This window comes from Theropithecus gelada, chromosome 2 (assembly GCF_003255815.1).
Source record: "Theropithecus gelada isolate Dixy chromosome 2, Tgel_1.0, whole genome shotgun sequence".
Classification (NCBI taxonomy): domain Eukaryota; kingdom Metazoa; phylum Chordata; class Mammalia; order Primates; family Cercopithecidae; genus Theropithecus; species Theropithecus gelada.
The window spans coordinates 119,194,043-119,221,323 of NC_037669.1; the positions used below are offsets into that span (position 1 = coordinate 119,194,043).

The 27,281-nt window shown below is 37.7% G+C and overlaps 1 protein-coding gene across 1 annotated transcript in view; it reads left to right on the forward strand.

Annotated features, from left to right (window-relative positions):
• PLD1 (phospholipase D1) overlaps positions 1-27,281 on the forward strand; it is a 167,113-nt gene that overhangs the window by 46,609 nt on the left and 93,223 nt on the right. Inside the window, exons 9-12 of the mRNA XM_025377614.1 lie at positions 9,927-10,079; positions 13,995-14,144; positions 14,860-14,943; positions 23,870-23,951. Coding sequence (XP_025233399.1) covers positions 9,927-10,079; positions 13,995-14,144; positions 14,860-14,943; positions 23,870-23,951 — 469 coding nt within the window. The remainder of the gene's footprint in view (positions 1-9,926; positions 10,080-13,994; positions 14,145-14,859; positions 14,944-23,869; positions 23,952-27,281) is intronic.

Genomic DNA, 27,281 nt, shown 5'->3' on the forward strand with positions numbered 1-27,281 from the left:
ATATTTTGGAACTAGATAGTGGTGACGGTTATACAACTTTGTGAATATGCTAAACATCAAACTAAACTGTACACTTTAAAAAATACTTAAGTAAAATTGTGCAGACTTCAGGGATGGTAATTTTAGACTTACATTTGTGAAAAATGTTTATCATGGTAAGTGTAATATAGACAGAAAACTTTATTTTATGTCTTATGTCTTACCAATTAAAAACTCCTTGAGGAACAATATTTTCATCTGATTCTTATCTGTATCCCCCAAGTTTGGCAAATAATAGACAAAAACTGTTGCAATAACAATGTACTGGGGTTTTGAAAAACTATTACAACACTTAAGAAATCAGTTATAAATATTTTATCTGTATATATAATATTTCCCCCAAATTGAAAATGATAAATGTGGAATTGAGCTATGTGTATATTCAAAATGTATAAAATTAATACTGGCATCTACCTTTACACATATCAATTTCAGATATACTCCCAACAAAAAAATACCATTAAGTTGGGCCTTTACTTTGTGGACTTTGAAAGGACAGAAGAAATTATAAGGAAAAGATCAGAAGATTAAAGAAAATTGAAAATTTTTGTAAAGGAAAAAAGTTTTACTAAAATAAAAAGGGAAATAATATACTAAAAAATGTATTTGCTTTCAAATACACTTCTCTAACTTCTAGAAACTTGGGGATTCCTTCTGACCATTCCTCCCTAGTAATTAAGTGCCCAAATCAGCTGCTACATACCAACCACAGTTTTCAGACTGTAACCTTAAGCATTTGTGATTCTTTGACCAAAGATTCTGGAGGCTGTCAGAACCCATCTGTCTGTGTGCACAGCAGTCTGGGAAGTGTCAGCAGCTCCCCGGAGCAGCCATCAGCCAAGAACTGATCAGAGTCCAGCCCCTGCTCCTCAGGTGGGGTGATTCTGCAGCATTCTCTACACTGTGTCCCAGCGTTCCTCAGCTGGGTTACGGCACAGTTGCTCACAATAAAACGCATGAAAATCCACTCTGTGTGGCTTCCTTCCTTGCTCTTTCTTTCTATCCTTCCCTAATGGTGCTTCCTGGTGCCCCCTTATTAAACTCGTTTGTATACATCCGTATCTCAGAGTTTACTTCTGGGACAACTCAACCAACCGAAGGCATCAGCTCAAGGAATGGAAGCCATGGTCTGGTTTATTCAGTCATTTATCGAGTGCCTAATGTATGCCAGATTGTGACATACTCTTGTGAAAAAGTAGTGAACAAGATGAAGTCTCTGCCCTCATGGAGTTCTATTAGAGGGGAAATGCAGGCACTAAGCTGACAATTAATGTAAATTGTATAAATTCAGGTAGCGATGAGAGCTTTAAAGGGGAAAAATGTTCTGTGAGGGATCTGGGGATTAGAGAGGGTGACTTTAGCTCTGGGAGTCAAGGAAAGGCTCCCTGAAAAACTGACATTTGGATTTAACCCTTATGAGAAGCAGCAGCTAGGAAAGGTGAGGGAAATACTTTGTTACATAGAAGAAATATGCCCCCTCTTTTTAAACTTTGGATTACATTTATTATTATTATTATTATACTTTAAGTTCTAGGGTACATGTGCACAACGTGCAGGTTTGTTACATATGTATACATGTGCCATGTTGGTGTGCTGCACCCATTAACTCGTCACTTACATTAGGTATATCTCCTAATACTATTCCTCCCCCTTACCCCCTCCCCACAATAGGACCCGGTGTGTGATGATCCTTCACACACCAGGAAGGATCCTTTGTCCAGTTGTTCTCATTGTTCACTTCCCACCTCTGAGTGAGAACATGCGGTGTTTGGTTTTCTGTTCTTGTGATAGTTTGCTAAGAAAACTATCAAGAAAATGCCAATAATCAAGAAACTATTAAGAAAATGCCACATTTTCTTAATCCAGTCTGTCACTGATGGACATTTGGGTTGGTTCCAAGTCTTTGCTACTGTGAATAGTGCCACAATAAACATACGTGTGCATGTGTCTTTATAGCAGCATGATTTATAATCCTTTGGGTATATCCCTAGTAATGGGATGGCTGGGTCAAATGGTATTTCTAGTTCTAGATCCTTGAGGAATCGCCACACTGTTTTCCACAATGATTGAACTAGTTTACATAATAAGTCAATGAGGACAATCTAAAAAGATACGATCCTCCCTGGAATGAAATGTATCATCACTGTAAATTGTGTACATCTTTCTGTGAAGATTAAAGCCCTGGTTCCATATTAATAATAAGTATTCTCTGAGTCACATTTTTGGGATTTAAAATACCAGAAAGCATATATAGAGGATAACATATAGTTGACAAAATTAGTTTAGAAAGTTTCTCACAGTCACAGGCTTTTTTTTTTTTTTTTTTTTTGGAGACAGGGTCTCACCTTGTCACCAAGGCTGGAGTGCAGTGGTACAATCTCCAATCTCGGCTCACTGCAGCCTCAACCTCCTGAGCTCAAGCAATCCTCCCACCTCAGCCCCCCAGGTAGCAGGGATACAGGTGCGTACCACCACACCTGGCTAATTTTTGTATTTTTCTGTAAAGATGGGGTTTTGCCATCTTGCCCAGGCTGATCTTGAACTCCTGAGCTCAAGTGATCTGCCCACCTTGGCCTTCCAAAGTGCTAGGATTACTGGTGGGAGTCACAGCACCTGGCCAAGACCACTATTTTATTAATGTCTAAATGAGACTTACTTTTAAAGGTGATACTCCTTCATAACTTTTTTTTACTTGTACCCATAAAAATACATTCTGATCACTTTTTAATGTATTCTGTGACAAATTGTAGTAAGGCAAACAAGGAAATTGAACTTTCAATCAGGTCTCATAATGACCTTGTCTGAGAGGTAAGTTTAAAAAAAGACAAACAGAGAAAACATTTCTTCCTACAATGTAGAACATCTGCTTCAACAGCACATTTATTGAGCAACTTCTCTGCACCTGGTAGGAAGTTAACTTTCTTATCTCAAATAATGTCTTAAGAAAAAGAGATACATAGATGTTAAGAAATAAATTTAGCATGTATTATGGTGGTACAAAAGTAATTGTGGTTTTCGCCATTATTTTTAATTTCTTAGCACTTTCTTACTTAGTGTTTACTTTAGTGAACTCTGAGCTGTACCAATAATTAAAATTTTTAGACAGTGATAGTGTCTACACGGTTTTATTTACTCTCTGGAATCCATTCATCCAGCCATTCTTTAGGTGAGTTGGTGGCCTTGCCTGAAAGCTTGCTCTGGGCTGCTAGAAGATAATGCTAGCCATTGGGCAGATAGTAGTAGACGCGATAGGCACATTCCCTGTTCCCAGGGATCTTACGCTGTACTGTAGGAGACAGACAATAAACAAGAAGACAAATACTTCCAGATGTGCAACAAAGAAGCTAAAGCAGGACATGATGGAGTAGAGTTGGGGTGATGAGGCAGGGATGATGGAGAATAGCTTTTTTTGGATCCAGTAGACTGCCTGTAGAAGGATTTTTAAGGAGAAGTTTGATTGACAAGAGACTGTCCATGGAATTGTCTAGAAGAAAGTTTTTAGACAGAGGAACAGCAACAACAGAGCCCAAAGAAGAAACCTGGCAAGTCTAAAGAAGACCCAACATTGACCAACATTGTGGGAGACAACAGTAGGAGATGAGGCTGAGAAGGGGAGGGCTGGCTCAAGTGGGCTTATCTGCATTTTAATGCCATGACAAGTAGTAACACAGGCAGAAAGTATCTTTTTAAAACAGACCATAATCTCACATGGTTTAGAACAAGGTTAGTTATAATAGTTCGCATGTATTGGGGCCAGGCACTGTGCTAAGTATGTGCATGAGTTATCTCAGTTAATCCTTCATGAATACGTGAGTTATCTCAGTTAATCCTTCATGAATACTTATGAACTTGATGTTACTTGATGTTAGGTCCTCATGTTATAGGTCTTATGTTGTCCTCATGTTATAGATTTCGACATCATGCTCAATCACTGAAGTTCGCACAAGCAGTGAGTGGCAGATAGAATTGGAGCCCAGGGAGGCTGACTTCAGGGCAGGCACTTGATCCCTGTGCAGATGGTGCTAACTCCTAGAAGGCTGGTTGATAGATGTATTTCTTGATATATATATATTCCTGAGAAAGAAAAAAAAAATCTTGTTGAGGTGTTTTGCATCTATGTTCATAAAAGATATTGGCCTGAAGTCTTCTCTTTTGTGTTGTGTCTCTGTCAGGTTTTGGTGTTAGGATGCTGCTGGCCTCATAGAATGAGTTGGGTAGGAGTTCTTCCTCCTCAATTGTTTGGAATAGTTTCAGTAGGAATGGTACTAGCTCTTCTTTGTATATCTTGTAGAATTTGGCTGTGAATCGCCTGATCCTGGGCTTTTTGTTTTTGTATTTTGGTTGGTAGCCTATTTGTTACTGATTCTAATTCAGAGCTGATTATTGGTCCACTCAAGGATTCCGTTTCTTCCTGGTTCAGTCTTGAGGGGGATGTATGTGTGCAGGAATTTATCTGTTTCTTGTAGGTTTTTTAGTTTTTGTGCATGGAGTTGTTCATAGTAGTCTCTGACAGTTATTTGTATTTCTGTGGGATCAATGGCAATGTCCTCTTTGTCATTTCTAATAGTTTTATTTGGATCTTCTCTCTTTTCTTCTTTATCAGTCTGGTTTTGATTTATCTTAGTAATTTTTTGAAAGAACCAACTCCTAGATTTGTTCATCTTTTATATGGTTTTTTATATCTCAGTCTCCTTCAAACCACAATCCAACAGCACATCAAAAAGCTAATCTACCATGATCAAGTAGACTTTATCCTCAGGTTACAAAGTTGGTTCAACATATGCAAATTGATAAATTTGATTCATCACATAAACAGAACAAAAGGTAAAAACTACATGATTATCTCAATAGATGCAGGAAAGGCTTTTGATAAAATTCAACATCCCTTCATTTTAACAACCCTCAATAAACTATGCATTGAAGGAACATACTTCAAAAATAATAAGAGCCATATATGACAAACCCACCGTCAACATCATACTGACTGGATGAGCTGGAAGCATTCCTCTTGAAAATTGGCCCAAGACAAGGATGCCCTGTGTCACCATTCCTATTCAACATAGTATTGGAAGTCCTGGCCAGAGCAATGAGGCAAGAGAAAGAAATAAAAGGCATCCAAATAGGAAAAGAGGAAGAGAAACTATTCTCGTTTGTAGATGACATGATTCTGTATCTAGAAAACTCCATAGTCTTTTCCCAAAAGCTCCTTGAGCTGATAAACATCTTCGGCAATGTTTCAGGATACAAAATCAATGTAGAAAAATCATTAGCATTCCTATACACCAACAACAATCAAGCCAATTGTGAATGGGATTGCTTTCCAATCAAATCAGGAAGGAAATCCCATTCACAATTGCCACAAAAAGAATAAAATACCTAGGAATACAGCTAACTAGGGAGGTGAAAGATCTCTACAATGAGAATTACAAAATACTGCTCAAAGAAATCAGAGGTGACACAAACAAATGGAAAAATATTCCATGTTTATGGATAGGAAGAAACAATATCATTAAAATGACCATACTGCCCAAAGCAATCTACAGATTCAATGCTATTCCTATCAAACTACCTATAACATTCTTCACAAAACTAGAAAAAACTATTTTAAAATTCAAATGGAACCAACAAAGAGCCTGAATAGCCAAGGCAATGCCAAGCAAAAAGAACAAAGCTGGAGACATGATGTTACGTGACTCCAAACTACACTACAGGGCAACAGTAACCAATACAGTACAGTACTGGTACGAAAACAGACATATAGACCAATGGAACAGAATTAGAGAGCCCAGAAATAATACTGCACACCTACAACCATCTGATCTTCAACAAAGCTGACAAAAACAAGCAATGGGAAAAGGACTTCATCCTTAATAAATGATGCTGGGGTAACTGGCTAGCCATATGCAGAAGATTGAAACTGGACCCCTTCCTTAGGCCATATACAAAATGCAATGCAAGTTAGACTAGAAACTTAAACGTAAAACCTAAAACTGTAAAAACCCTGGAAGACAACCTAGGAAAAACCATGCTGGACATAGGAACTGGCAAAGATTTCATGATGAAGACACCAAAAGTAATTGCAACAAAATCAAAAATTGACAAATAGGATCTAATTAAACTAAAGAACTTCTGCGCAGCAAAAGAATTTATCAACAGAGTAGACAGACAACCTACAGAATGCAAGAAAATATTTGCAAACTGTGCTTCTGACAAAGATCTAATAGCCAGTATCTATAAGGAATTTAAACAAATTTACAAGCAAAACCAAACAATTCCATTAAAAAGTGGGCAATGGACATGAACAAACACTTTTCAAAAGAAGACATACATGTGGCCAAGAAACATTTGAAAAAATACTTAACATCACTGATCATTAGAGCAATGAAATCAAAACCACAATGAGATATCATCTCACACCAGTCAGAATGGCTATCAAAAAACAAACAAAAAAACAGATGCTGACGAGGTTGCAGAAAAAAGGAAATGCTTATATGCTGCTGGTTGGAGCATAAATTAGTTCAGCCATTGTGGAAAACAGTGTGATGATTCCCCAAAGAACTGAAAATAGTATTACCATTCGACCCAGCAGTTCCATTATTGGGTATATACCCAGAGGACTATAAATCATTCTACCGTAAAGACACATGCACGTGTATTTTCACTGCAGCACAATTTACAATAGCAAAGACATGGAATCAACCTAAATGCCCATCCATGGTAGACTGGATAAAGAAAATGTAGTACATCTACAACACAGCATATGAAATCATGTACTTTGCAGCAATGTGGATGGAGCTGGAGGCCATTGTCCTTAGCAAACTAACACAGGAACAGGAAACCCAATACCACATGTTCTCACTTATAACTGGGAGCTAAATAACGAGAACTCATGGACACAAAGAGGGCAACAACAGATACTAGGGCCTACTTGAGGGTGGCGGGTGGGAGGAGGGAAAGAATCAGAAAAAAAAAATGCCTGTCAAATACTATGCTTAGTACCTGGGTGACGAAGCAATCTGTACACTAAACCCCTGTGACACAAGTTTACCTATTTAACAAACCTGTAACTGTACCTCTGAGTCTAAAGTAAAAGTTAAAAGAAAAAAATATATCTATTGACAAAAAAGAAAAAGGGAAGAAATCAGAGGAGTTTTTATGAATGGCATAATTAAGAAGAGCTTTCAATAAAAGCCAAGCATCAAATTACCCTAATATCTAATGACTGGTAAAAAGAACAACTACAAGACACCAATGAAAAAAAATTGAAGAGGATCAGAAGAATTAATACTGTTAAAATGACCATACCATCCAAAGCAATCTACAGATTAAATGCAACCCGATCAAAATACTAATGACATTTTCACAGAAATAGAAAAAACAATCCTAAAACTCATATAAAACCACAAAAGACCCTGAGCAGTCAAAGCAATCCTGAGCAAAACAACAACAAAAAAACAAACCAAAGCTAGAGGCATCACACTACCTGGCTTCAAAACATATTCCAAAGCTATAGTAACCAAAACAGTATGATACTGGTATAAAACAGACACACGACTAGTAGGACAGAATAGAGAACTCAGAAATTAATCCATGTATCTATAGCCTACTGATTTTTCCAAAGGCATCAAAAACATTCTGTGGGGAAAGTGCACACTCTTCAGTAAACAGTGCTGGGAAAACTGGGTTACCCTTTGATATCATAGCCTTGGTATTTGTCTTGAGGAGCATTATAAGAACTCTTATAAAATGTATAATTTCTATATTTGCTTTGAAAATTGTTATCGGGAATATTATTCATTATGTTGTTCAGTTGTCTTATGTCAGGTCCCAAATGAGAAACTTTGTTTGGAATTTAGTTTTGGAGGAAATCCACTTATTTCTTTAATTTATTCATTTGACAAGAAAAACCAGGAAGCTTATACCCACATGAGTGTGTCATCTCTGTAATTATATTTACCTTTGTGGTTAGGTATTTTAGGTATTTACTTTCTGTGACCTTGACATTTTTCCTTTTTTGAGCTATACCACATATGTTCTTTGCTGTAAGTTATCCTAAATCCATTCTATGCCCTTTTATTAGAAAGGAGATAGCTTATGTATTAAAAAACAAATTAATGAAATGAAACTATGTGGAAATCAATGTAGGTTTGTCTACATTAAATTCCAAGTTACAAAGCCATTAAAACATAATGCAATTCCCAGTTTCAGTAGAGATTTATTATAGATATATTTTAAATACTGAGTTCCCATGCTATATTTACAGTATTACTTATTTTATATTCAGACGTTCCAACCTTACTATTCCATAATGTGGAAGTACCTAGAGTGCTTTACTTTGATATGCGCTATTATGCCCATTTTGTTACTTCAGTTTTCAAATAATTCAGTCAATCACTCCATAATTGCAGGCAAATAGGAATACATGTTGCTATATGCAGCCTTATGAAGTTACCATTTGCATTCACTGTAAATGGATTCCATCTCCTTGGTCTTGCCCTTCTATTGGGGGAACCCACCCCCGATAATTCAACATTATTTCACATAGGTTCTTTTCTATTTCCCTAAGTGTTGACCGGTCTGAGAAATAAAGGGAAAGAGTACAAAAGAGAGAAATTTTAAAGCCGGGTATCTGGGGGAGACATCACATATCAGCAGGTTCAGTGATGCCCCCTAAGCTGCAAAACCAGCAAGTTTTTATTAGTGATTTTCAAAGGAGAGGGAGTGTATGAATAGGGTGTGGGTCACAGAGACTACATGCTTCACAAGGTAATAAAATATTACAAGACAAATGGAGTCAGGGCACGATCACAGGACTGGGGCAAAATTAAAATTGCTAATGAAGTTTCAGGCACACATTGTCATTGATAACATCGTATCAGAAGACAGGGTTTGAGAGCAGACAACTGGTCTGACTAAAATTTACTTAGGTGGGAATTTCCTCATCCTAATAGGCCTGGGAGCGCTACAGGAGACCGGGGATTATTTCATCCCTTATCTGCAACCATAAAAGACAGACATCCCCAGAGCAGCCATTTTAGAGACCTACCCCTGGCTATGCATTCTCTTTCTCAGGGCTGTTCCTTGCTGAGAAAAAGAATTCAGTGATATTTCTCCTATTTGCTTTTGAAAGAAGAGAAATATGGCTCTGTTTCGCCCAGCTCTCAGGCAGCCAGGCCTAATGGTTATCTCCCTTGTTCCCTGAACACCGCTGTTATCCTGTTCTTTTTTCAAAGTGCCCAGATTTTATATTGTTTAAACAATTTGTGTAGTTAATGCAAACATCACAGGGTCCTGAGGCAACATACATCCTCAGCTTACAAAGATGACAGGATTAAGATTTGAAGTAAAGACAGGCATAGGAAATCACAAGAGTATTGACTGGGGAAGTGATAAATGTCCATGAAATTTTCACAGTTTATGTTCAGAGATTGCAGTAAAGACAGGCGTAAGAAATTATAAAAGTATTAATTTGGGGAACTAATAAATGTCCATGAAACCTTCACAATTTGTGTTCTTCTGTCATGGCTTCAGCCGGTCCCTCCATTCGAGGTTCCTGACTTCCCGCAACACCCTTCCTATCATGCATCCTGTGAGTGCTACCTGCCAATATTAGGGACATTCCTCCGGTTTTGCCATTAGTGTTTAAAGAGCTAATGAATTACTGTGAATTACTTGTTACACTGTTTCTTAGAAAAACATCATAGAAAGGTTTTGTTGTTGTTTTTTGTTTGTTTCATAGCGATTAAAAATAAATAAATCTCCTATGTAGAAAATGTAATTATGTCTACAGTCTGCCAGAGTGATTACTTAAGATTTGTCATAATAATTAGTTCTTCTCATTTTATTTACTCAATACAACTTTTAAAATACTTACTACCTTCTTACAGATGGTTAATAGTGAAAGATTCCTTTTTACTCTATATGAAACCAGACAGCGGTGCCATTGCCTTCGTCCTGCTGGTAGACAAAGAATTCAAAATTAAGGTGGGGAAGAAGGAGACAGAAACGAAATATGGAATCCGAATTGATAATCTTTCAAGGTACAAGTTTCAAATATTTAAAAAAGATTTCTACAAAAATATCTTAAAAACAATTTTTTCCTTAACCTTAAGTAAAAAAGGAGTTTAAAAAGGGTTAGAAAATTGTAATTTAGAGCTCATCCTCAATCAATGTAATGAAACCACTTTTTTCCTTGTATATATTTTAAAGAGTATCCTGTGTGCAACAGAGTCAGAATAAACAATTGCATATGTAGATGTTTGCCTATGTTAACAGAAATTGCTACTCAATTTGCCAGTTTACTAAACAGATAGAGTAGAGCTATAGTTCACATTTTTAAAATAAATGAAACCTTTACTTTGTAAATCAATATTCTTTAATTAACAAAACACCAAAAGAGTGATTTGATTTATAAAAATTGTTACACACATATTTTAAGAAAGATACCTTCTTTTTCTCTGAGACAGGGTCTCACTCTGTCACCCAGGCTGAAGTGCAGTGGCGCAATCTCTGCTTACTGCAACCTTCACTCACTGCAACCTCCATCTTTCAGGTTCAAGCAATTCTCCCACTTCAGCCTACCAAGCAGCTGGGACTACAGGCGCCCGCTGCCACACCCGACTAAATTTTGTATTTTTTGGTAGAGACGGAGTTTCATCATGTTTGCCAGGCTGGTCTCGAACTCCTGACCTCAAGTGATCTGCCCTCCTCGGCCTTCCAAAGTGCTGGGATAACAGGCCTGAGCCATCCCACCTGGCCAAGAAAGATATCTTGAAAGGACACTCATGTACATTTATTTATTATAGATTTTATTAGTGAATACATGTGTATGTGATCTTTCTGGAAGATTGTAGTTATATCATGTATGTGTGTCTTTATACGTATATATCCATTTGTCTCTATATAGTTCATTCACCATCATGTATATGACTATATATGCATTTCTCCCTGTACACATACACAACATAGCTTCATATTCCCTTACTAATTTACATGTTTGTGTGTGTGTGTGTGTGTATGTGTGTGTGTATAAAAAGATTCTGAACTTCCTGATGATATTCTATGAGAATGGAACATTTAAGATTGTGACTGGAAATATAATGGTGCTGCCATTACACCTTCCTCCTACATTCCTGTTTTACAGTGAGCCACAGAAGTCTGGCCACAGTTCTCATTGGTCCCTTACTTTATTGGCCACTTCATCTGCATTTCCCACCCTCGCTTATTCGTATGTCAATGCCAAATGAGGCCATTCACATCCAGGTTTCATTACCTTCCTTCCTGGTGTAAGATCCCCCCATGATTTTATCAAATAAGGCCAAATTTCCCCACTTATTTTTGAAGGGCATTTATTTTCCTGCGTTTATTTGAAATTCCTCCCTAATATGCCTTGCAGGTTCTATGGAGGCAGCATTTTTTTCTTGCCTCTTTCCCTTTGCTTTTCTTATGTCCATGGTTGGAATAGTTCTTTTTTTCCCTCTAGATTCTGACTTACATCCTGTAATAATGTCTTATCTTGTTACTTGTATCTTCTGTAAAGTCATCTCGTAACTGTTTTTCAGAGGCTTTTTAGCTCAATTGGAGTAGTGCTTGCAGGATGGGTCAAGCCCAGGCACCTCCTGTGCCCTCTTGTCTCCATCCCTAGAAACCCGTGCCTCCTTTACCACACATGATGGGGATGCTTCACTCCTCTCAGCTCCACCATGTCTCTCCTCCCCTGTCTCCACAGCCCAGCAGCAGCAGCCTCCCCCTGGCTTCATGACTTTCAGACAAAAGCCAGCATCTACCTCTGACATATTGAGGAAAGCAGTTTGGACATGGTTAATCTTTATAAATAATTCTTTTAGAATCTATGAACACAGCCCCCTTCCCTGCTTCTCATCAGGATCATTGCATTTCCTCAAAAAAGCAACCTCCCTCCTCACCCATAGTCTTCTTACATTGGGATGGTGGTAGATTTCTGCCTACATGGCAGGGATACAGCTGGCTCCAACACTCTGTTTTCCTTCAAACTTCAAATTTGGCTAACTTATTTTTCCCTCTTAGTAGTAGGCAGAATTCTGACACTTGGCATTAAGAAAAAAACTTTCTGGAATCCACTCTGAATTTTTTTTTTTTTTTTTTTTAGCATTTATAACTCTGTACGAGTTTAGGATCGTTTAGTTGTGAGTGACAGAAAAATCTAAAGCAAACTGGCTTATACCAAAGAGAACTTATCAGCCATGTTGAGTGTGACTGATTCCCTTGTGGTAGCAAGATGGCCACCTCCCACACTCACACCAAATTCTGTGGAAGCAAGAGAGTCCCTCCTGGCATTCCTGAGCAAGTCCTCACATTTGCTCAGGAATGGCTGAAAGGATACTCATGTCCATTTGTTATAGGAATGGATGAACAAATGTACATGAGTATCCTTTTTTTCTGATATCAATATGTTTAATTGATTATTATTGCAAAAGAACAGTTTTCCTGGCCAGGTGCAGTAGCTCACGCCTGTAATCCCAGCACTTTGGGAGGCCAAGGTGGGCAGATCACAAAGTCAGGAGTTTGAGACCAGCCTGGCCAATATGGTGAAACCCTGCCGCTACTAAAAATACAAAAATTAGCCGGGCATGGTGGTGCTTGCCTGTAGTCCGAGCTACTTGCGAGGCTGAGGCAGGAGAACTGCTTGAACCCAGGAGGCAGAGGTTGCAATGAGCCGAGATTGCCCCACTGCACTCCAGCCTGGTGACAGAAGAAGACTCCATCTCAAAAAAAAAAAAAAAAAAAAAAAAAAAAAGCCAGCACGGTGACTCATGTCTGTAATCCCAGCACTTTGGGAGGCCAAGGCAGGCAGATCACCTGAGGTTTGGGAGTTCAAGACCAGCCTGACCAACATGGAGAAACCCGTCTCTACTAAAAATACAAAATTAGCTGGGAGTGGAGGTGCATGCCTGTAATCCCAGCTACTTGGGAGGCTGAGACAGGAGAATCACTTGAACCCCGGAGGTGTAGGTTGCAGTGAGCCGAGATCATGCCATTGCACTCCAGCCTGGGCAACAAGAGCAAAACTCCGTCTCAAAAAACAAAACAAACAAACAAACAAAAAAGAACAGTTTTCCTACGATTAATGAAACAGAAAATGCACAACATATTCATGCCAGAACCACCTTCTGGGCCCAGGAAGATGGAATATGCAATTTTGCTTAGCTTTGTTGAAGAGAAGGGATGGCTGTCATGAAGCACAATTGGGATGATATTTCCAGAAGCTGACGGAATGGATACTAGAGGGCATAAAGGGAAGTGTCCTCTAGAGCAGAGATCCCCAACCCCCTCGGGGTGCCAGTCCATGGCCTATTCGGAACTGGGCCGCACAGCAGGAGGTGAGCAGTGGGCAAGGGAGCATTACCACCTGAGTTGCAGTCTCCTGTCAGATCAGCCACAGCATCAGATTCTCACAGGAGCCCGAACCCTATTGTGGATTGCACATGGCGTGGGATCTGGGCTGCACGCTCCTCGTGAGAATCATGTCACCTCGTGATGACCTGAGGTGGAACAGTTTCATCTCGAAACTACCCCCCATCATCTGTGGAAAAATTGCCTTCCACAAGCCTGTCCCCAGTGCCAAAAAAAGTTGGGGACCACTGCTCTACAGGAGCCAACAGCTCTCTAACACTTAAAAGTAGATCCTCACCTTACCCCTCTTTCTTTATCCTCCTCATGGCCTAGCACGCAGCTCTAGGTCTATGGTAAGTATCTTTATGCATGTTTGCATGAGTTAATGAATAAGTAACCTGAACATTTATTTTTGTTATATTGAATATATTTCTAGAAATACTACCAAAAAATGTTAAATGCCTGCTTTCTTCATGTTCTTTGTCTAAAATTTTCAGTTTATGTTTGGTATACTACCAAATAAAAAAGAGCATGAGATAGAACAGAGTGACTATTCTTTTCAACTTTCTGCTTTCTCTTTAAAGGACACTTATTTTAAAATGCAACAGCTATAGACATGCTCGCTGGTGGGGAGGGGCTATAGAAGAATTCATCCAGAAACATGGCACCAACTTTCTCAAAGATCATCGATTTGGGTCATATGCTGCTATCCAAGAGAATGCTTTAGCTAAATGGTAAGTTAGTTATTATTGCTCTAAGCCTGCCAAGGCAGTCCTAGCATCTAATATTACACTGTCCTAAATTCACATGGAATCAATTTTCAAAACTGTGAAAGATTATGCATTATACTTAACAAGGCTTCTCTTTTTGTGATAATTATAGGACTACCTGATTATATATTAGTTTTTCAATTGTTGCTTTTAAGATTTTTCATGGTGAACTTAGCTAGCTTTAGAGTTTGAAGTTTGAATTTTAAAGCTAACTTCATACATTTCTTTAATGATGCAAATGGAAGGTTTATTTAAGTCATTAGCCCTAATTTAGGAAAAAGCATTTACTTGCTAGATATTTCTTTTAAATAAAGTCACGCGTAGCATGTTTTTCTACCCGTGGATTGGAAGCTAATTTGTTTTCAGTCTCAGAAGAAAAACTGTATGTAAGTTCAACAGGATAGGAGAATTCATCTGGCTCCTTATGATGATGAGGCTCAATAAATTTGTTGTTCTCTAAGCAGAGAAAAATCAGGCTGCTTACCACTCACTGCCCTTCCTAGGCAGCAGAGGAAACTTGGTATTTTCAATCCTTGTTTTGCAGGTACACAAAGTCAGTGATGATTGTGTGTTATGTGGAGACTCTAGGCAGTGGCTTCCATGTTTTGCTTTACCATAAGATAAGTTTCGTTTCTTTTCTTTTTTAATAACAAAAAAGAACAATAAACTTGTCTTTCAGGTATGTTAATGCCAAAGGATATTTTGAAGATGTGGCAAATGCAATGGAAGAGGCAAATGAAGAGATTTTTATCACAGATTGGTGGTTAGTATTTGTCCCTGGGAATTTTTTCTGGAAGTTTCTATGTTTAGAAATGTACAGTGGTATAGTGCTGTTCAAGAATTACACATATGAAAATCAGCAGTATCTATGGATGGTTTGGCCAGAGTCTCAACCAATTGACTAAGCCTTCAGTGAAAGGCCTTTTCAAAAACCTTGGCCTCAACAATATTCATAAAATACTTAGTTTGAACAATTAGGTTTTATATTTGCATTTGGAAGCAGACTTCCATGTGTTCATGTCAGTAAAGATTATGCTGTAATGCAAGTCCACTTACAGAGGTAATGGTGTCTTTGGGTGTCTTTTTCTAATTTTGGTATGTCTGTCATGAGGGCCAGTGAGTATACTTCTTCTAAATTGTGACTTTGATGTTGAAATAGTTCCACTTGCCTGTTACTGTAAAAATATCCTCTGTAATGACTAGGCCTCGTCAGCTGTTCTAGAGATACATCCGGTTTCAACTTTGTGACCACCTTAAAAAAGTGTCCATAAGAGTTGCTATGCTTATTAAAGTCACCAGAAGCCTCATATCTCAAACTCATTTAGCTCTTGGGAAATTTACTCCTGTAGTTGGTGTAGGCATTCTAGTCTGACTTCAGTTCCAATCATTTATCTGCCTGGAAAGCTAAAACCCGTTACACATGCTAACACTGGCTATGATGGAAATGAAAATGTCTAAAATGTGTTTTCCTTCTAGGAACTTATTAGTAGTTGCCTGAATTGCCCCTTATCCAGTTTTCTTCCAAAAGGTACCTTACATGAACTGTTAATATATCATCATAATTTATTCCCTTCTAATTCTAGGTTTTGTGGGCAATATCAATATCTAATTCAAGAATGGGAACACATCTTTTGCTTCAGTTGTCTGGAAATCTATAATGCTAAGGCATGCTTTCTTAACCTTGGCCCCGTTGACATTTGGGGCCAGATAATTCTTTGTTGCAGGGGGCTCTCCTATGCATCGTAGGATGTTTAGTGACATCCACTAGCTACCAGTAGTAAGTTCCCAGTTGTGACCACCAAAATATCTTCATCCATTGCTAGATGTTCCCTGGTTGGGGTTGGGAGAGGATGCAAGATCCCTGTCGGCTGGGAATCACTGATCTAGAGGGGATAGACGGGGTTTGTGGTGGCCAGCATGCTCATACTTGTGGAGGAGCTTAATTCTGGTCTTTCTATTCTTGCCAAATTTTCTCTTTTCAGTCAGTTACCAGGAAGAAAAAATGTTTCATACTTAGGAGCTATTTATTTGGTTGAATATTTTATAAACACTGTGATAATAAATTTGTGCCAGTGAGTACTATATTCTTTAAAAAAATATGTCTGAAAGTTTCGTGAAGATGTGAGAGACTAAAAATAATTTTTCCATTGAGTCTAGATTTTCGTGCTTTGTATCTGAACACCAAAATTTTTTTAACTTTTAAATTCAGGAGTACAATTACAGGTTTGTTAAATAGGTAAACTTGTAGCATGGGAATTTGTTGTATGGATTATTTTATCACCTAGGTGTTAAGTCTAGTACCCACTAGTTATTTTTCCTGATCCTCTCCCTCTACCCTTGAAAGGCCCTAGTGTGTGCTGTTCCCTTGTACGTGTCCATGTGTTCTCATCATTTAGCTTCCACTTATAAGTGAGAACATGTTGTATTTGGTTTTCTGTTCCTGTGTTAGTTTGCTAAGGATAATGGCCTCTAGCTCCATCCATGTTGCTGCAAAGGACATGATCTCATTCTTTTTCATGGCTGCATTGTATTCTGTGGTGTATATGTGCCACATTTTCTTTATCTAGTCTACCATTGATGGTCATTTAGGTTGATTCAATTAAACATTGTATACAGAGATGGAACCCTGAATGTTGTCCTCTCTACTTTCAGCAAGAGAATGAATTGGGAGGTTATTTATTTTTTCATGACTGCACTAGGATACCATTTTATTACAACACATCATTAGAAATAAAACCTTCACAGTAACTTCTCTCAAACAAGTAAAGAAAATTCTTGTTGTACAAGCATATTCCAAAAGGAGCATTCAGAAACTTAACCAAACCCTAATATGCGTAGACCTGAGAGACTGGGGTTATCTACCACAGTCTCTGTATGGAGTCTGTCTGTTAAATGTGTCAGAAATAGGATTAAGAAAACAGGAGAATACAAAAGAAAAATCAATGAACAGAGATTTTTAAAAGAGGGATTTTGTAAAGGGTAGAGAAACAGAAGAGACAAAGGTTGAGCTGGAGACAAAGGTTATAAAGAAAATAAATCAGCATTGCATTACTAACTGGCTCGCAAACAGAGACTATTCTAGGTAAAAGAATACATGTTTTCAATGTATTTAAGTTGGTTTTAAATGCAACTTTCTTTAAGTTGGTTTCAATATTGTTAGTGTTTTTCAAATGATGGGTTGAGCCTCTTTAGTAATTGTTTGTTAAAATAATTTAGTATGTTGTGACCAGTATTTTTTTTTTTTAAAGAATGGCATAGGATAGGATAAGGAAGGGAAGGGAAAAGAAAGGAAGGGTACAATGTAAGTGGTAATAAGGGCTACTAATTTTGGAAACTTTTATTTCGGTTGTAGATACATAGATAGATAAACAGACAGACTGACCGACCAGCTGTTGGTTTGGGGTATAATGTATTTCTGTCTGCAGTTTATGGTCCAAAAGTTTAAAAGTTTGAAAGCCACTGACTTTCAAAAATGGTTAGTAAACTTTTTCCTTAAAGAGCCAGAGAGTAAATATTTTTTTAAGGTTTTCAAATCATGTACGGTGTCTGAAGCATATTTTTTTTTACAACTCTTTAAAAATATAAAAACCATTCTTAGCTCACAGGCCATGCTAAAACAGTCTATGGGCAACATTTGACTTGTGAGCTGTAGTTTGTTGACACCTATCTTAGAAGATAGACTTAATTCACCACATTTTATCAATACTAAGAGCTAAATGTAGTGTTTTCCGAAGTTGTACCATTTTACATTTTCACCAGCAATGTATGAGAGTTACAATTCTTCCACATAATTGCTAGTCCTTGGTGTTGTCAGTCGTTATTTCAAAGGGTATACAATAGTGTTTTATTATGGTTTTAGCTTGTGTCAGGAACATCATTTCACATTGAGCAAATTTTCATGTGATATTTGGACATTTGTTTAACTGTTCAAATTTTTTCCCTTTTTTTGAGAGGGAGATGTTGTCAGTCTTCTTGTTTAGTTGTAAGAGGTATTTGTACATGCTAGTTAAAGTGGTTGTCCCATTTCACTCTGGCCTCCATTCTTTCTGTTGAGAAATTCTCTGTCACTTGAATAGATTGTTCCCCTCTAAGTAATGTGTTATTTTTCCTCTGAGTGGTTTCAATATTTTCCTTCTGTCTTTAGTTTTCAGCAGTTTGGTTATGATGTTTGTGTTTATCCTATTTGGGGTTCTCTGAGGTTCCTAAATCTGTAGTTTTATATCTTTTGCCAAATTTAAGACATTGTTAGCCATTATTTCTTTACACATTTTTTCTGAACTTTCCTCTTTCTCTCCTCTTTCTGAATCTCCAATGACACAAATAGTGTCTTATTTATTTGTCAAATTCATTGACTCTTTCCTCTATGACAGGGTCCCCAACCTCCAAACCAAACCAGTCTCCAGACTGTTAGGAACCAGGCCACACAGCAGATGAGCCGGAGGTTGTAGGGGGAGGTAGTGAGCATGAGAATTACTGCCTGAGCTCCGCCTCCTGTCAGATCAGCGGCGGCATTAGATTCTCCTAGGAACATGAACCCTATTGTGAACTATGCATGTGAGGGATCTAGGCTGCCTGCTCCTTATGAGAGTCTATATAGTGCCTGCTGGCCTATCTGAGGTGCAACAGTTTCATCCAGAAATTATCCTTCCCCCTCATTCCCACCCATGGAAAAATTGTCTTCCATGAAACCGGTTTCTGGTGCCAAAAAGGTTGAGAACTGCTGCTCTATGATCTCCATTCTGGTCTGGAGCCTATCCTGTGAAGTTTGGGGGATTTATTGTTTGCTTTTGTTTTTCTAGTGTTTTTGGTAATTGTGTTTTTCACTTTGAAAATTTTTATTTGGTCCTTCTCTATATCTTTTTCTGTAAGACTTTTTTTGTCTTTTCATTTTAGGAGTGTTCACCCTTACTTAGAGCATTTTTATAATATCTGACATAGCCTTAAGTAGGTAATTTCAATATCCACATTGTCTTGATATTGACGTCTGCTGATTCCCTTTTCCATACAAGGTTAAGATTTTTTTTTTCGTTCTGGTTCTTTGTGTGCCGGGTACTTGTACTGTATTCTAGAAAATTTTATTATTATGTTATAAGACTCTGAGTCTTGTTTGAATCCTGTGGAGAATGTTAGTATTTTTGTGTTAGCGGGCAATTTACCAATTTCAGTTCAGGCTTAAAGTTCCAACCAGCCTTTTATGAGTGTTGTTTTAATGTCGGTTTTGTTGTTAATGCCTTTGCGGTGCTATTCAGATCTGTCCCATATGCGTGCCACCTAGTGGCCAGTCTGAGACTTGGATGGTGGTCTGTTCCTCAGTTCAGTTCTCAGCCTCTTTGGTGTGATGTTTAGGATGAAATCCATGCATAGACAGCTTGGGAGTGAGCCAGAAAATCAGAAACAACTTTATGGAGCTGCTTTTCTGAGCTCCTCTCCCCTGTTTTTAGTTTCCCATGGCTTCCCTTTTTAGCCTTCTAGCCTGAAAGATGGGTTTTTATTTACTGTGCTCTGCCATGTGCTTTCTCTGATGGCACCCATGTCCAGAGCCAAGCCAGGCGTATTTACATCACCATTGGTGAGGAAATTTCCCCTGCCTCAGAAGTTTTAGTACCTTTGGGCTCTCCACTGCAGCCCTGTCACTACCAGAGATCCTTTTCATTCTCCCCAAGCCTGAACTAGAGGATTTTTGAACTTCTCTCTGTGCCGATGCCTGTTTCCAAGTTTTCCCTCCAAGTCAAGGAATCAAAGGGGGAAAAATTGTTAAACTTATCACTGGCTAGGTGGTACTTCAAATTCTGTTCTTCTTTTTCTCTATTGAGGCTTCCACTTAGTTAGCTCTTATGTAATTTTTCTCAGCAATATTTTGTATTTTTCTAGCTATAGGTCTTATACATATTTTGTTAAAATTTTCACTATTTTATGTTTTTTGATATTATTGTAAATGATATTTTAAAATTCATTTTCCATACAGAACTAGAAATGCAATTGATTTTTGTGTATTTACCTTATAGCTTGTGACCTTGCTAAATTAATTTATTAGTGCTAGTAGCTTTTTTGTAGATTGCTTAGGATTGTCCTGTAATGATTATATGATCTATGAATAAAAACAGTTTTACTTCTTCTCTTCTAATCTGTATGCTTTATATTTTATTTTCTTGTGTGTTGCATTGGCTAGTTATCACCAGTAAAATGTTGAATGAAAGTGGTGAGAATGAACATCTATGCCCTGTTTCTAATCTTCAGAGGAAAGCATGCAGTTGTGTTATATTATGAATGATGTTAGAGATAGATTTTTAATAGGTACCCTTTATTACACTGAGGAAGTTTTTTTCTATTTCTAACTTGTTGGGAGTATTTATTGTTAATGGATATTGAATTTCTTCATTTCTTCTGCATTTGTTGAAATAATAATATTTTTCTCCTTTTTGTTGTTACTGTGGTGAATTACATTGATTGATTACCAACTTTTAAACCAACCTTGTATCTTAGGATAATCCCACTTGATCATTATTTTTGTAAGTTGCTGTGTTTTTGGTAAATATTTTTACTTCTGTGATCATAAGGGATGTTCTTTAGTTTTCTTTTCTTGCATTGTCTTTATTTGGTTTTAGTATGAGGAGAATGCTGACCTCATTAAATAAGATAGTGAGTGTTCCCTCCTTTGTTTATTGGAAGAACTTAGGTAGTACTAACATCATTTCTTTCTTAAATATTTGATAAAATTCAAATATTTAATAAATTCTGTAAAGTTGGCAGAGTCTGTAGTTTTCCCTTTGGGAAAGTTTTAATTACAGATTCAGTTTTTCAGTAGCTATGAAGTCAGTATCAATTTCTTTTTATTTTCATTATGAAAATATTTTATTCAAGGAATATGTTTATTTTATTTAAATTACCACAAATATTGGCATACAGTTATTTTTAATAGTTATTATTCATTTAATATAATTTAATGTCTCTAGGCCCTATAGTGATTCCCTATCTTTCACTCTTTTTTTTTTTTTTTTTTTTTTTTGAGACAGGGCCTTCTTCTGTTGCCCAGGTTGAAGTGCATTGACATGATGATGGCTCACTGCAGCTTCAACCTTCTAGGTTCAAGCAATCCTCCTACCTCAGCCCCCTGAGTAGCTGGAACTACAGACATAAACCACCATGCCTGGCTAATTTTTTAAATTTTTTCATAGAGACAGGGTCTTACTATGTTTCCCAGGCTGGTCTCAAACTCCTGGGCTTACGCAGTCCTCCCATTTTAGCCTCTCAAAGTGCTGGGATTATAGATGTGAGCCCATCCTTTCAATCATTTTTTTGTCATGTTTTTTAGCCTTGCTAGAAATTCACAAATTTTATTGATATTTCAAAGAGTCAGCATCTAGTTTCATTGAATTTTCTCTGTGTTTTTTCAGTTTTATATTTCATCAAGTTCTGCTCTTATATTTATTATTCCCTCATCTTCTTGCTTTGGGTTTAATATCTTCTTTTTCTGTCTTTTAAAAATGGAAAGTCTGATCAATAATTTTTAATTTTTTGTTTTTCTCATGTAAGCATTTAAAGTAATTAAATCTTCTAAGTGGTACACTTAGAGGTATGTTTTAACATCTCTGAAATCAGGAAGCGTCTTACGCTCTTACAGTTACAGTTGTCATGATTTTTTCTTTCTTAGTGGTACATGCAGTAACGATGCATCCTACAATCACTGGTGTCCTAGATTCAATTAAATGTAATATTAAACAATAACTTTGTTTACAAGTGAGTAAAGACCCTTACATAATAATGCTTGGTAAGTTATAGCTGCTTTCTTCTTGCTGTGCAGCCATGGTTTATACTTTGTTTACACCATGATATAACAAAATCTTTTTTTCTTTTTATGTGTTATCCTCAAAATTGAGGGCTCCTTGAGAGCTATCTTAAGATTCTTCAAAGTATCTAGTGGAATGCTCAGCATACAAGGGTACACATGTTTGTGGATTAAATGAAATAAATGATGATAAAGACTTAATTGCAGAGTATAACATTAAAAGTCTCCCGCAAACTGAAGCTCTTTGAGCCCATATTTAATGTATACATCAAAAAATTGCAATTGTGTATATGTTGTTGGATAGCTCTCATTTTTGGTGAACTAGCAGTGGACAGCAATGTATTTTACTATTTTAAAGCAGATTTCTTTTTAATGCTTCTTTGATCTTTTCTGATCAATTGCTGTGCTTTATTTGTTTGTTTGCTTGTTTGGACATAGATTACTTTTGAGTTTGTTCCCTACTCTAAATTAAATATGCAAGTACTTACACTGTCCAAACTCTCCATTTGTCTGTTTCCTTATTTATTTTACCCAATAACGTTTCCTTTAGAACCTTTATCTCTGGGTTTTTATTTTCTTTAACTGAATGAAACAGAGCATAACATTGATTTCTTTTAATCTCTTTACCTCCTTGAAGCACTGTTGATTTCACATGCTTAGAGGACTCCCTGGGAGGGCAATACTCCAGTGCAGAATTCCATAAGACTTTTATCTTGACATAGTCTACCCCTGCTTCCTCAGGTCTAGCAGTTCAGTGAAGAAAGGAATATTTTCTGCTGCTTCTTTTTTCTAACAACAGGGAAGTTACAGCATGTACATATTTAACTCAGAAACTAACTTTAGAACCCAGCCCCAGGGGAAAAATGACTCTATTGTACTCTTAGCTGCCTTGCGAAGCTTAGCTTACCTTAGCCGCCTTATGCCTTACTGAAGGAGAAGCGCCTAGGAAGAATTTCGTATGTCAGCCGACCTTCCTTCTCCCCTGTCCAGAAAGCCCAAGGTTCCCTCAGACGCTGCTTCTTTGTGTATAGGAAGTCAGTGTGTCTGGGTATCCATTAGAATGCTTTTAGTTTGGGGTAACAGAATGTTCAACTAAAGAGGGCTTAAACACTGAGGATTTATTTTTCACATTTAATGTTAGTCTAAAGTTGGGCAGTTCTGAGGTTGGCAGAGTGGTCTAGTGATTCTGGGGTTATGGTCTTCCCCTTAGAATTTCAATATTGCTGCACCTCTATAAGCATCATACTCCCATATGACATCCATCCTAAAGCTGGAAGTGTGGGCAGGCTTTCTCCGAGAGAGGGAGAGAGAGCGAAAGAGAGGGACGGGGAGAGAGAGAGAGTGTGTGTGTATTTGTGTGCGTGTTTCAGGGAGGAAAAACTTTCCCATTAAGCCCCTGTGTACCTCCTCATATATCTCATTGTTCAGGATTGTGTCACGTTGTGCTCTAGCTGCACAGGAGTCTGGGAAAGCAAGTATCTAGAATATTCAGAGTCTGTGGTGGGAGAGAGGCTCTGACAGCAGGGAAGAAGTTGGAGATTGTTGGTGGGCAACCAACAGTATCTGCCTGTGTGCATAGCTGTGCATGTGGGTACGAGACAGAGAAAGAGAGGGGGAGAGAGAGAGAGAGATAAACTAAGATTGATGTTTTGTATGGCTAAAGGCTATTTTTCCCATATGAAGTTATACTTAGACTCATAGTATTAGTTATTATACCTAGACTCATAGTATTAGTTATATATTAGACTCATAGACTCATACCTAGACTCATAAAGCTTTGGATTACCTACCACAATGGAGGATGATAATGGCATTTGGGCTGAAATTGCCTTTGCTTCCTATGACACAATCAGAACTTTATATTTTGTTTTAGTTACTTGAAATCTTGGTTTCATTATTTCAGGCTGAGTCCAGAAATCTTCCTGAAACGCCCGGTGGTTGAGGGAAATCGTTGGAGGTTGGACTGCATTCTTAAACGAAAAGCAGTATGTACTTTCCCAGAAAATGCTGATATAATTTTTTAACTGTCTGTTGTCTCTGAAATGCTTTTCTTTTCAAAGCCTTTCACACGTATAACTTTTCACTTTAGAGTTTGACAAAAAGTAGGATAACTAATGTTTTTCAGTTCATTTGGTTCTATTTTTTTCCTATTGCTTTTGAGTGCATAAATATTTTAGACTAATTCACAGCATGGATTATGTTAGCATCTCTAATTTTTATTTTTGAATCAGTTATGGGCAGTTAATTTTATGGGCAAAAAAGTTATAATAAAATTTCATCATTGAATAATAAATGATTAAATGGAGCATAACATTTAATTGTATTCATTATTTTGTCATTTAAGCAAAAGAAAAACTCATCTGCAGAATGGTTTCAGCTAGATGGGGCTAACATGGTGTAGAATAATATTAAAGGGGGAGGAATAGTCACAGTTGGTGGTGTTTTTGCTCTAGTTTTGGTAAAGTTCATGGTAATAACGTGAACTGTTTCCTGTGGAGTTGACCCTGTACATTCTGGGTGAACATTGAGTGTGTGCTTTTTAGGTATAACACGTAAATAACTGAAGCAGTCTAGGCTCTCTAATGACTGCATTGGTATTTCTAGTGATTTTTTAATGTAATAGGCCCTCAACAAAATTAAATCAGTTTAAATTAAAAATAGACCTGGATTTATTATTTAGCATGTCCAAATTGGAAAGTGCTAACTTTTTGCTGTTATCAGAAACTGTCTTAACCTTTTTTTTTTTGAGATGGAGTTTTGTTTTTGTTGCCTAGGCTGGAGGGAAATGGTGCGGTCTCAGCTCACTGCAACCTCTACCTCCCAGCTTTAAGCAATTCTCCTGCCTCAGCCTCCCAAGTAGCTGGGAGACAAGTGCCTGCCACCACACCTGGCTTTTTTTTTTTTGTGCATTTTATTATTTTTAGTAGAGACAGGGTTTCACCATGTTGGCCAGGCTGATCTTGAACTCCTGATCTCAGGTGATCTGCCCACCTCGGCTTCCCAAAGTGCTGGGATTACAGGTGTGAGCCACTGCTCCTGGCCAACCTTTTTTTATTCTGTCATTAAATATGCTAGCAGAACATGTAGAGCCTAAATAATTGAGGTTAGCATTTTTCTGTTTCTCATACCCTTCACTCATTTCTTCTTTCCTATCCTCTACATTTCACTTTTTCTTTCCCCATTCACTTTCCCCTTTTCCCTCTGTATCTTTTCCCCATGCATTTACTTGAGTATTTCTGGGGATATCCATAAATATAGTCAGACCTCTCTGCTAATATTGAAAGCAAAAGAAATTGATAATATTTATTTGAAACACATTCTGCCAAACAACATCATTTTGATGGATAGTCTAGTTTGTTTCATCAATAGAATTCCAGTTACAGAATTGGACATTTTGATTCTGAAAACATTATTCACATATTTATTAAATAATTCATCATACAGTTACTGTCTCCTATGAGCCGGCTTCTATGGTAATCACTAAGAATGCCACCATGAATTGGATTTGAGCCTTGACAGTGGAGAACTTGCTGAGGGAGGGACTCATGTCTTGAGCTCAGTCCTAGCCTTACCAGACTACTTTCTACCTATTGAATGGGCAGTAACTTTCTCTATGTTTCTCTCAATTAAATGGCATCTTTACCATTTTCCCTCAAGATTCTGTTTTAGTACATTTTTCCAGCCTTGCCTAGCAATCTGTACTAATACTAGTAAGTTTTTTGCTTATAATATGTAATCAACACTTCACTGTTTTAGGTTTCCATCAATATGTATTTATTGAATGTTTTCTATGTGCAGGTCATTTGGCTAATCATATGAGGATGTACATAAATAAAAGCTATTGTTCTTAAGTTGAGGGAGCTTATAAAATCTACAGAAGTATCAGTTGCATACAGAAAAAATGCCTCGATTTTATGGCAAGAGGGAAAGCACTGGGCTTTCCCAGTGGAAAAGGTCCAGTTGGGGAGCCCCTCACAACATGAAGGATGTGGGGCATTTAGGATGGACAAACATTTTTAAAAGGGAAAGAAGAACTTCCTGGGTGTAGTAAATGTAAACAGCAGTGCCAAAGACTTTGTCAGGCACAGCAGGGTGGTTAATCCCATCTGAGTGTTAGCATAGCCGGATGGGGGATTAAGCTGGAACTGCTCATTGCAGCTAGGATGCAGAGGCTTTGTGAGTAAAGCTAGTGGTTTGACTTTATGGGAGACAGTGGAGGCAGTACTGTGCGGGACAGGGCAGTGTGGGGAAGCAGGGGTGGTCTGATCGAAATGATGTGTCAGACCCCGTCTCTACTAAACATACCAAAAATTAGCCGGGTGCGGTGGCGGGCGCCTGTAGTCCCAGCTACTGGGGAGGCTGAGGCAGAAGAATGGTGTGAACCTGGGAGGTGGAGCTTGCAGTGAGCTGAGATCACGCCACTGCACTCCAGCTTGGGCAACAGAGCAAGACTCCGTCTCAAAAATAAAAATAAATAAATACATAAATAAATAAATAAATAAACAAACAAATAAGATGTATTGGGAAGGTGATTCTGATAGTGGAAGAAAGTGGGAAGAACTCTGATTCAGAAAGCTAAAGTTTAGATCACTTGAAGGTATAGTGTCTACAGGACATCTAAGTTAACTTGAGAAAGCTAGTAAATGCCTCGGCAGGGCTCTGGAGGAAGATCCTGCAGGCCTGGCTTCCGCCTCTTGTTGGCTGGCATGCGCTTGTTTATTGCCCTCAGCATACCTGTTTGGTTACCTTTTCTGTCTCTAGCGTGACTTCTCTTTACTTTTATGGCCCATGAACCCTGGTGAGGTTCCTTGTGAACACCATGGCCAAATAAACGTTATTGTCTGAAAACAGTGCTTCATTTCCATTTCATCCACTTCTTGGAGCTTATAATTTTTAAATTGCGGGTAATGATATTTTAAATTTCCTAAAGAAATAGTAATACAATTAAAGATTGATTTCTCGGTGGTACATTTAGTGGAGTTGCTCTTCCTTAATCTTCCACCATATTATTACTTTTTACTCATATTTACTGAGTGTTAAATTTTTTACCACTCAGATCATTCCAAATTGACATTTTATATGCACATAAATACGGCTTCACATAAATAAATTAGTTTCTGAAAGCCACACACTAGCTTTGCAAAGTATGAGGTTGAAACATAATGTTTGTTTTTTGCATTAACAGGTCCCAGAGGTCCACAAGATTTATTAAAATGAATGTCTTATTTTCTTCTATCTGATTGTGCAGATTTTCTGAGAGGAATTTAGAAACTGTCTCTGCCTTATAGCCAACCTATGGCAAACATCTCTTATAA